Here is an 11,631-nt window from a genome sequence, read left to right as displayed (position 1 = left end):
ATTTAAACAAAATATAAAATGTACAACTTTTTAAAAAATATTTCAGTAAAAAGAAGAGAAAAAAAAGGAATAAACAACATCATATTCAGTCTGTACTTATAGTTTATGTATTAAAAATATGTATTTACACAGTGGCCTCCAAAAGTTGTCCAAAGGACAATATCAGCATACATCCTTTATTTTTATATTTTGATGTAAATGCATTATTATCGTTAAAGACCAGCAACCATGATTTTCGGTTTGATTACAAAATAATGGCTATATATACACGTCACAATTAGATATGGCCATTTTGCAGCAGTAAAGATTATTGCTATAAGGTCATAACACTTTTATTGGTTTACTGATTGACTGCCAATATCAGACCAATCAGAACACACGTGATTGAACACTGTCGATTTATAAATAGCTCTAATATTTTTCTGTGTTCTGAACTCAGTTTAATTTCAAATGTTTTCCTACACTTTAAAAAAATGTTTGTTTTATTAGTGAAATAATGTTGAGTTAGATTAACTTAATTTATCCAAGTAATTGAGTTATGGACCAGGCACTTAATTAAATTCAACAGCTAGGATAGAACATGGAGAACATAATGTATTTAGCATGTAATTTTACGGAACAAGTAAGCTATGACTTATGAACTATTAGCACAGTTATTGCTCATATGTCAATGCAGTGCATATCTTCAGAGAGTCAAACACAACCTAATCAAAGCACTACTCTTCAGCACAATGGTAACCACAAAAACTTCAACATCAACTATTTTTAGTGTCAAACATAACAGTATGCTGTGAACTAGAAATCCAACCTGAAATAGAAAGTTACAACTGGTTGAACGACATACACTGTGCATGCACAGTACAGTAGTGTCTGTTATGCACATTAGGTAAGGAGTGTGTGCCCCCCCTTGTGTTTTCCTTAGCTAGATAGAGTAGATTATTTAGGGCGTCGTGTACACCGAAGAGTTTATTTGTGTTCTACATTTTTCTTTTGGTAGGCAGGTTAGAAGGATTGGGAATTGCACCCTAAGGAAATATTTGTTTGGTTTTGAATTGTTCTTTGATTTTTTACTTTGATAAATACTGTAAATAGCTCAACACTGCGTCTCAGTCTAGTGGCTTCAGCTTTTCATAAATAAAACCTAATGTCTTTTGGCACTTATACGTCATGGTTGCTTCTGTTCACCCACTCACATCTATAGTGTAATTTAATATCTGAATGTTACGTTCTACTCCCCTATCGTCATAACACAGTCAAACTATCTTGGGTATGGGCCGGTTTTGTGCTGCAGTTTAAAGCATTTGTGCACCACTAGAACTCAGGATCACTGACTCAAAATCACTCACTGTATCAGATTAAAAACATACTTGCCTTACGTCAAGATGACGTTTAAAGTTTTTCACACTTAAAATAGTTAACCCTGCATCATTGGCTACTCTGTGTAAATGGAGCCCTGGGTTATCTTGATATTTTTTACATTTCACACAGCTCATAATTTAACCAGCATTAACAATTAATCCTGGGTTTCATAAGCTGACATTTCAAACTTTATACATTTCTAAACCCTGGGTTAAAGTTTTTATTTGCATACTTGCGGTGTCAGTGTCACTGACTGGTCATAAAGCCTCTAGCATTGTTGCATATCCTCATTTTTCATATTGACGACTGTATACTGTCAAGTTTATACCGAATGATCTGTTCAGACTATAAAGATAAGAATGAAAGGGTCTCTCCTTCACTCCAATTGACATGCTTTCTGTCACAATTGACATTTTTATCCTCAAATAATGTAATTACTACTGTTTATACAATGCGCTGTGTTTCTGTGACTTTCTAATGCTCACTACACATTGTACGATTTTCTGATGTCCCAGACGAAAGATGACCAGTCGTGGTGATTTCTGTGGTTGTGACTCCTAAGCGTTGGTCATAAGAAGAGATGAGATTTTAAAAATGATAATAGAAGGTGCAAGGCGGATATCCAATGGCAGTTGATTCCATAAGCGAGGGGCAGCTATACGGAGAAAGCTTTAACACATTTCGTTTTTAGACGGGATGGAAGGACATACAAAAGAAACTTATTTGAAGATCTGAATGTGGAATAAGAAGATCTTTGAGATAAGGAGCTTGAAAAACTTTAAAAACAAACAACATCATTTTAAACTGGATCCTAAAATTGGCCAGGCGCCATTGGAGCGATGCCAAATCAGGGGTGACGGTCCTATTTCTTTGCCCTGGTCAACAGCCTTGCAGCTGCATTTTTAACCATCTGGAAGCAAGCAAGAGATGACAGAGAAAGACCCAAGTACAATGAATTACAATAATCTTGTGATAAAAGCATGAATAACCTTCTCCAAATCTTGGAAAGACAAAAATGATTTCAATTTTTGAAAAATCTTTAATTAATAAAAAAAAATTCTTAACAACCGAATTAATTTGCTTAAGCATAACTCTGAGTCCAGGATGATACCAAGGTTCCAGACATGGGAAGAAATTGAGGGGGAATGATTGCCAAGTTCATTAATGAGACCGTCTCTCAATCTCGGGGGACCCATAACAATTATTTCTGTTTTGTCCTCATTACGCTGGAGCAAGTTATTTGTTTATTTCTTAACATCATCAAGACAGTCCAACAACGGTTGAATGTAATCTCCAGCTTTCAACGGTATATACAACTGGGTATCATCAGCATATAAATGAAACAAGACATTGTGGCTTCTAATAATATTCCCCAGCGGACGCATTCATATGTTAAAGAGAAGTGGGCCCAGAATGGAGCCCTGAGGTATACCACTAATAATAGGAGCTGAAGAGGAGTAAAACCTACCCAACGATACAGAAAATGGCCTGTTTTTAAGGTATGACGTGAACCATTGTAAGACTTTCCCCTTTAATCCTGCTCCGAAGTAGGGTTTTATAACTCCAGGTATAATTTGGTGCCAACCCTGCTTCTAAATCACAAGTGAAGCGCTCCTGTACCAGAGTTAAAAGCGGGGTTTAGAATGACGATAACCCAGGGTTAAGCCCAGTGTGAAAAGCCCTATACAGTCTGTAGAAGATCCAGCGGTGTCAGAGACTGACTCTGTGCACTATGCAGTCCCTTTGTGTGCATCTGCGAAGGAATTGTAAATGTAGCTCCATGCTGCATTAGCTGCCCCTCCAAGTACACCACCTAGAGCAGCACCGATAGCAGCGCCTACTGCCATACCATCATATCCTATCGCAAATCCAAGAAGTGCACCTACAAATGCTCCTTTTCCAACTGCAACTGCGTAATCAACAACTCTGACCGTGAAGCCAAGCTTGTCTGCAACAGCCAGTTCTGCTTTCTCTCTGGACTCCAACTGTACCTTTTCTTCATATTTCATAACCTGATTGAGAAGTGCCTCCCCTGAATGTTCGTTCTCCAGCACCTTCAATGTCTCCCTGATCTCTTTCTCCTTTGTTTTCCTGAGGAAATGCTCCTCTTTCTGAATTCTTTTTTCTGCATCCTTAAATTCCAGGTTTGAAAACATGCCATGCTCTGAGACCATTTCATCGACCTTGGCAAACAATGCATGCGTCTGGCTGCCCTCAGTCCGGTTTATTTCTTCATTGAAGAAGAGGTAGTTCTGGGCACATTTCTCAGCAAGCTCTCTAAAGCTCTTGTTCTTCTTAACCTCATCCTCTATGGACAGAGTTGTCAGACCTCTCTCATGGTATAAAACAATCAATGTGTGCTTCAAGACACGATCTCCAAAGTAGTGCACCACAGGCTTCAGTATGTTCATAGTGTCAGAGGTCAAATTAAAAGGGTCTAGAACAATCACTACAGCATGAGGACCTGGAGAAGAGAAACAAATCGCCTTCCTGAGCTCCTTGTGAAGCACACTGTCCGGCAAGTCGTTGTCCTGAAGATTTGGTGTGTTGACCAGGGTTATTTTTCTCTCCTGCACAACCCCTGAGCTTTTCTTGGTAGCTGAAATATTGACTTCATCTGCCGTAAAGACATCTGGCCCCAACACAGAGTGTGTCAGTGAGATCTGATCACGACTTGAGATGCCAAAGACCAGCATCCTCAATGGTGTTTCACTGTTCACTGTGAGATGAAGTTAAAAATATTTTTCATTATTTATCATATAAACCGTAGTTCTAATTTGTTTGTCAACTCACTTTTAGGTCTATCACCGTCTATGCTCGCTCTTCTCCGTGGTTTCCTTTGGACTGCTGCCATTTTAAGAGTAGCACTGACAGGGGTTGAAGAATTCAGGATAATCTATTCTATTAAAGAAACAGACATTTTTAAAGACAAATAATATTTATATATAGATAAATTAACTAAAATAACTAACCACAAAAGAAGAAATTATCAGCTAGTTGCTGAAATATAAACTATATATCAGTAATTAAAAAAAAATCTGTTTGGATTTAAATTAAAATTTAGGCACATGCTTAAGAGTCTATGATTGGATCATTATTGTAGTGATTATTATGTTTCTAGCATGTTATATGTTTGGGAACAGTTCTTCTAGCCCTAATTGATGGAGTGTGTAGCTTTTCATTTCTTAAACAACCATGTAAGAATGTCAAGGTTCATCAGGCTCCAGATTCATCAGGCTCAAATTGTGAAAGAGCACAATTGCTCTTGAAAAGCAAATCATTTTCACACATGAATCGGCTCGTCTGAGTCCAGAGCTTAAATTAATTGAAAGTGTTTGGGATGTGCTGGAGGAGACTTTACAGAGTACTGGACTCTTGCATTGTCATACAAGATCTTTACCAAAAATGTATGCACCTCTTGATGGAAATAACATCACAACATTTATTTCCATCAAGAGGTGCATCAATTTTTGGTCAAGATCTTCTAAGTCAAAATATTAATACAAACTACAATACTATCTGAATTGCACTAAAATAACACTATCTTGTAACCAACATTCTTCAGAATATCTTCTTTTGTGTTATGCAGAAGAAAGAAAGTCATATATGGAAACAACATGAGTGTGAGTAAATGATGACAGAATTTAAGTTTTTAAGTTTATGCTTACCGCTGCTTTACAACAACACAAGATATAAAAGTAACAACCATTCCAAAGCATGTAGAATATTAATATAATAACTTTTATTTTTAAAAAAGAAAGAAGTTTGACACTGAAACTTACCTCTGAAGGTCATTTCCATGGCACACAAACCCAGCAGCATCCCACTGAAACAAGCAACAAATATTAAGCATACAGATGCAATTGTATTAGGTTTAGGTGTGTTTATTTCCCACTTCCCACCATCACCTATTTATATACGCCAGCGCTGTGTATTTAGGATACAGTAGAAGCATAGATTAGGATTCAGGTGGTATGTTCTGAATGGAAAACTAATGTTCTACTTGATATTTGTAAAATATGTAAAACAAAATTATATGTGTGTGTGTGTGTGTGTGTGTGTGTGTGTGTGTGTGTGTGTGTGTGTGTGTGTGTGTGTGTGTGTGTGTGTGTGTGTGTGTGTGTGTGTGTGTGTGTGTGTGTGTGTGTGTGTGTGTGTGTGTGTAAACCAACACAGCTTCCATAAAATAAATGGGCTTACTAGTGATGGGTGCTTTCGAAACACTGCTTCATTAAGCTTCAAACCTTTATGAATGTTTTGTTTCGAATCAGTGGTTCGGAGGGGCATATATCAAACTGCCAAAGTCACGTGATTTCAGCCTTCGTTACGTCATAACTGTTTCGAAATTTCAATGTATTACGAGGCAAAGATGGCGGTGGACACGTTTTTGAACGTCTCATCAGGAAATGTTTAAATAGGATGATTATATAACCATTGTAGTTTAGACATTTGCTATTTATGAACGTGTAAATGAATGCTCTCTTCACATTACCTTCCTTGCGCCAATTTATCTATGGGTAGAAGGAAAAATATACAAACTTCCAGTGAGACAGCATATGCGCCTATGTCAACTACGGAGCCTGTTTAAAACACTGATGGGAACGATAGCAGTGGAATTGAATTTATCAGATAATGTTGAGGAACATAACTGGTTCGATTCACACCCAGATCTCCTTACTACCCCTGTGCCTGAAACTCCCTTAAAACATCTATCAAAGAAATCAAAATGAGAATGTATAAAAAGTAATGACTGTAAAGCTATTTGTGAGCTTTCGGGCAAATATGAAGAGATGTTTCATAAAGTTTCTGCCATTGATACTGTAATGATTCCTGTCTGTGTTTCCCTTGTCTTGTGTGAACTTTAGTTATTTCCTGTTCTGTGTCATGTTTTGTAGTCCTTGTAGTTTTTCTAGTTTTTTAGCATCCCCAGGTGTTTCTGATTAACCACGCCCTCTTGTTATCTTGTTTAGCTTGTTAGTCTCTGTATTTAAACCCTGTGTCTTGTTACAGTGTTTGTGGGTTCATGATGTTGTTAGAGGTTGGTTGTGGCGTTCTCTATGTCTGAGTTTTTGAGTTTGTCTAGTCTTTAGTTTATTTAATAAAAGTACTACTGCTGCATTTGGATCCTGCTTCCTTCTATGTTCCAACCTGCCACGTTACAGATACAATGACTCTGAAGAATTGCTTTTGAGGAAATTAAATTGACAAATTAACAAAGCTTATTTGGATTTGGCAAGATCAAAATTATTGGATTTTATTAGATCAAAAGCCAAATGGCTAGAGTAAGGAGAGACTAACTCCAGTTACTTTGAGTGGAGAAGAGGAATTGCAGGAAAAGTTAATTGACAGCTCTAAATATTAATGGTGTCAGGTGCACTGTTCCTAACGTAACTTCTAATTGTATCACAAGCTTTTATAACAAACTTTACACTTCTGAATTTAATGTGTATTATTTTGAGACTTTTTTTTCTAAACAATTAAAAACCATATTTCTACTATTTAATTAATTTAAAGGAGCAGTTCACTTCAGAATTAAAATTTCCTGATAATTTACTCACCCCCATGTCATCCAAGATGTTCATGTCTTTCTTTCTTCAGTCGAAAAGAAATTGTTTTTTGAGAAAAACATTCCAGGATTTTTCTCCATAATAGTGGACTTTAATGGGGTCCAGGGGGTTGAGGGTCCAAATTGTAGTTTCAATGCAGCTTCAAAGGGCTCTACACGACCCCATCCGAGGAATAAGAGTCTTATCTAGAGAAATGATCTGTCATTTTCTAAAAAAATAAATAAACATGTCTTTTTAACCACAAATGCATTTGTGCAAATGCAAACCTTCAACCCATTGCACCCTGTTGAAGTCCATGGAGAAAAATCCTGGAATGTTTTCCTCAAAAACCTTAATTTCTTTTCGAAAGAAAGAAAGACATAAACATCTTGAATGACATGGGAGTGAGTAAATTATTAGGAAATTGTAATTCTGAAGTGAAGAGGCAGATCCCATTGGGCTGCCTTGTCTTAAAAAACTGGAGGAGAGCATGTTTGTTGCCCCATAAATATGTTATCCCCAACAAGACCAAAGATGTTGTTGACATTAGTACTTGTGTGTTTTGTGGTCACATTGAAACATTAATACATTCTATTCTAGTAAATTGGTTCAGAAGTTTTAGAACTTATATTTAACTTAACTAATATAACATATATTATAACTTATATACATAAAACCCCTATATGCAAAATCTTTTAATTTGAAAGATATTATTTGTTACACACGGACTGTTGTCACATATTTATTACACTGACTCCAACAAATCTAAAGAATGAATTTTCAACTTTTTTTATTTTGTTTGGCAAATTGTTCATCCATAAAGAGAAATGTAACACTTGCTACTCCTGCTTTTTTTTTTTTTTTATTGAGGTAGACTTTTAGTTTAACTAGCAATAAAAAATGTGATAGATTCCTGAAACAAAATGAACAGTTGCTTTGTAATGGCTCTGATGGTCATGTTTAACCAGCTTTCTCTCATATAGGCTATTGATTGTTTTTCTCTCTCTCTTCTTTTTCTGATTATCTAATATCTCTTGTTTGTATTGTTTTCCTATAAAAAAAAATTCTCTTTAGTCCTTGTCTTTTATTTGTCCTCTTCATGCATGTACATGATTCTTAATACTTCCTTTAGATATCTGACTTTACAAACAAATGTTTTTGAACGGTTATGTTCTCCAGAAGGCGTTTGTATTTGCATGTTTCTTGAATAAAAATAAAACAATTCAGTGGTTTTGAACCACCATTGTACAAGTGTCTATGGGTTTTACCTGATCTCTAATCAGTTTTATAAATGTGTATAAGTTTTAATTAGACATTAGTATAAATAAAATGATTAACGGTAGTTAATCTCTTATTGGACTGCTTAGCCGAGTCATCAATGGAACACACAAAACAAGTGCTGAAAATTGATAACACTTGAACACTTGATATTTAATCTTATTAGATGATTAGCTAATAGCAATTGATAGAAACATTTTCAATGTATTTGTAAAAGGTATTTTTATGCATGTTTGGCCTGAGCTTTTGTTACATTCTCACTGTACCGACCAGGAGACGTCAGCGTTTGGCGTTTCGAAACAGTGAATCATTTTGCGAAGCAATTGGTTAAACTGATTTCGAAATTGCTTGCTGTGTTTTGTTTGTTGCTGGGTTGTTATATAGTTTTGTGATGGGAGAAACTTTTCAAAGCTTCGAATCAGTTTAACCAATTGCTTCGCAAAATGATTCACTGTTTCGAAACGCCAAACGCTGACGTCTCCTGGTCGGTAAAAAATCCTGGTCGGAAATTTAAATGTCACAGAACACTACCCTCAAATACCCCTTTTCCACCAACAAGAACCGGGTGCTGGTTCAGAGCCAGAGCCAAAGCTGGTTCAGAGTGGGTTCGACCGACGAGCTTAATAAGAACCGATTTGCCTTTCCACTGGCTAGAGAGCCACAACAGAGCCAGATCTTACGTCACTGTATACGTCTCATGTTGCCCAGCAACGCTAGTGCGGTAGCGCCAAACAGTACGCCAGGTTTGTTCGAGAGGCATCGGCTTCTCGCAGATCGATCTCCGCATGACATCAAAGCACTGCGATAGCGATCTAAAAGCACAAGGAGTCGTATGTTCTCCAAACACTCCCGCAGCTCCGATCGGTCCGCGCCGCTCCGATGCATCTCGAACAAGCCATCAACAATAACGGACGTTGCAATACTATGGATGCTCATGGGTTTACAAAAAAATCGGAGTCCAACGCGTTTGTGCAGCTCGCCGTAACTTACATAGACGGATATTTATAATCGAGCTGCTATTAGCTCGACTAGCTGCTATTTAAAAATGGCGGTCACAAGTTTCTATTCGTCTTGTTGGTCACGGTAACCCCGCCCCCAGCCCCTGACGCAAGTGGTTCTTACTTGGCTCTGTTCTAGACCAGCAATGATTTGGTGCTACTTAAGAACCACTTTTCCTGGTTCGGAGCTGGTGCTTTGCGTGTGGAAAACCAAAGAACCGAATTGAAACTAGGCTCTGGCTCCGAACCAGCACCAGCTCTGCCTTGGTGGAAAAGGGGTAGTCCTGACATGGAGCTTTTGATTGGTTAGACCGCCTGTCTGTCTTTCTTCACTGCTTTCGTTTTTAATATATTGAGTCAAAAGGGCTTTTTAAAGGTTTATTTTAAAAATTGCTACTAATTGAAAATTGCTATTGTTACTATTCCGGCGGCCATAATGGGTTCAAAATATTATATTAAGACGTCACTCTAGCTGGCAGCGCGCGAACGTTTTTCATGAAAACAGCCGTCACAACTCATCAGGGGCGTAATTTGTTTTTGAAATGAAGTGATCAAAGTGCTCGTTGCCGCTGCGATCAGTGGTACAGATACACTGTTCTCTCGTGACTCGCGTACAGTCTTCACACGGACGCGCGCTTTAATCCGTTTCGGAGACTCTCTATTCGTTCCGATGAAATCACAAAATAAAATGCACTCAAATGTGTCCCTGCTTGATATACAACCACTGATAAACATAATCGGTTTTAATGAGGAAAAAAAAAATACGAGTGCGGTTTAGAACCCAGAACCTCTGACACGCTTGGCAAAAGTTCTATCACTGGACCATTTATATATATGCATAGGTTTGAGATCTTTATTCAGTACTAACAACATATATTAGATCTCATTAAACGACAAATTAAACCAATGTACTATTTAAATCGATGGCTGGACATCGTAATGTTATTGTTCATAGGTAGGCTACATCTGATTTATGATTTAGCATTATTAGCAACCCACCCAAACACACACCTGTCCCGACCACTTTTTAAAGCAATGTTACGCCACTGCAACTCATCTCAGTTCCAACATAATCTGTTATTTCTCGTGCCATTTATACGCCAAAATGTTTTTTTGCGTGGATACATACGCACTGAAAACCCCTTGGTTAGGATTTGGGGTGGGGAGTTTTCAAAATGTGTTTTCTCGTGTTAGAACAGTCCCATGCAGTGTACTTTCGGTTTTGCATGGACATTCTCTCAAATAATTTCTTTTGTAGGCCTAAAATAGTTACATTATAAATTTGTACATACCCATTTCATGTGGTTTTCACCAAAGTAGCCTAGTAGCTACAGCTTGATAAAAGTGCGACAAAGTAGTTTGGAGAAAAGACGTCCTATAGGCAGTAGTATCTGTTCGATCCCGAAATGTTTAAACCAGGAATCGGAATCGATTCCTCACTGTTGTTTTCGATTCTTTTCCGAAGACCGAAGGATCAAAAGATCGAAGATCGAAGGATCGAAGTCCCGTGTCTGATCACAGGATATTAGGATGTTGAAAGTAGGCTACCATACAATTCTAGTGACGTTACGCGATGCTGCATATGAACCGCTGGATTTTTTTTTAACTGGTTCATTGAAACGAACTTTTGCGGAAATTAAATAGTCTTCCAATCACTATTAGCGAACAAGAGCCAAACTAATGATTTACTCTGTTTAACTGAAAAGCTAGGCTCTTAAAGAAGAGTCGATTCCACTTGATGGAATCGACTCTTGATTCTCAGCCCTAAGTCCTACTTCGCAATAGTAGTCTACTTCCGGGTGCTACCTTTCAAATTGCGTAATCGTCGCAGCTAGTAGCCCATACTTTGAGTGAATTAATACTACTATGCAAGAATAGTTAAGGGGTAGGCTACTTTGGTTGGAAATGTCCTAGATTTCTAAAAGATCCGTGTTTGAACTATTGTAATTTTTCTTCAAAATATTAATAATAAAACTACTTTCAAACCCATTAAAAATACTTTGAGTGAAATAGCTTAATTAATTTGTTTAGGTAATTAAACTTTAAAAATGACCAAAAACTGTAGGCTACGATTCAAAATAGTATTTCAAAATACTGCCTTACAGGCTAGGCCTATATCTGCCACACTTCTTGAAACATACAGCTATAGATGCAAGGCATAGCTTTAATAAAAACAGAAATGTTGGGTAACATAATCATCAGCAAAAAGCAAAGCAAAAGCATGACAACCCATAAAAGACAACCTAGAACATGTACACTTCAAAACACATGTGCATTTCAACTTTTCAGTAAATTGTTATAACATGTAAATAAAAAATATTCTATTAAATTAGAAAAAATGCAAAATGACATCTTGTGGTGTCATATTGGACTCCACATATACAGTATACCACACCTAATGCAACATAATACAGTCACATGACCTCTAAAGTATCTATGCACTGTTACTG

At 37.2% G+C, this 11,631-nt stretch overlaps 1 protein-coding gene across 2 annotated transcripts; it reads right to left on the bottom strand.

The window, feature by feature from the left end:
- Window positions 1-2,378: 2,378 nt before the first annotated feature.
- On the bottom strand, window positions 2,379-10,988 carry LOC143721394 (GTPase IMAP family member 7). 2 transcript variants are annotated; one of them, XM_077211697.1, is made up of 4 exons: window positions 10,474-10,988; window positions 5,142-5,185; window positions 4,153-4,260; window positions 2,379-4,078 (listed from the first exon to the last, which is right to left on the bottom strand). In XM_077211697.1, the coding sequence occupies exons 3-4, from the start codon at window positions 4,211-4,213 to the stop codon at window positions 3,090-3,092; spliced, it is 1,050 nt and encodes a 349-aa protein (XP_077067812.1). In that variant the 5' UTR covers window positions 4,214-4,260; window positions 5,142-5,185; window positions 10,474-10,988; the 3' UTR covers window positions 2,379-3,089. The 2 variants fall into 2 exon arrangements, with proteins under 2 accessions (XP_077067812.1, XP_077067813.1); XM_077211698.1 differs by lacking the exon at window positions 10,474-10,988 and adding an exon at window positions 6,918-7,111.
- Between the last annotated feature and the right edge of the window lie 643 nt (window positions 10,989-11,631).

Source organism: Siphateles boraxobius, unplaced genomic scaffold, assembly GCF_051911475.1.
Source record: "Siphateles boraxobius isolate OS27281-9 unplaced genomic scaffold, OSU_SipBor_1 66, whole genome shotgun sequence".
Classification (NCBI taxonomy): domain Eukaryota; kingdom Metazoa; phylum Chordata; class Actinopteri; order Cypriniformes; family Leuciscidae; genus Siphateles; species Siphateles boraxobius.
The sequence above is the reverse complement of the archived record's forward strand: the minus strand, read 5'-3'. Positions and strand labels throughout refer to the sequence as shown.

Excerpts from the sequence above, each read along its gene's own strand:
- LOC143721394 (XM_077211697.1), bottom strand. The coding sequence starts at position 4,213 with ATGGCAGCAGTCCAAAGGAAACCACGGAGAAGAGCGAGCATAGACGGT. Across the intron at positions 4,079-4,152 it reads AGACGGTGATAGACCTAAAA|TGAACAGTGAAACACCATTG; the intron begins GTGAGTTGACAA and ends TTCATCTCACAG.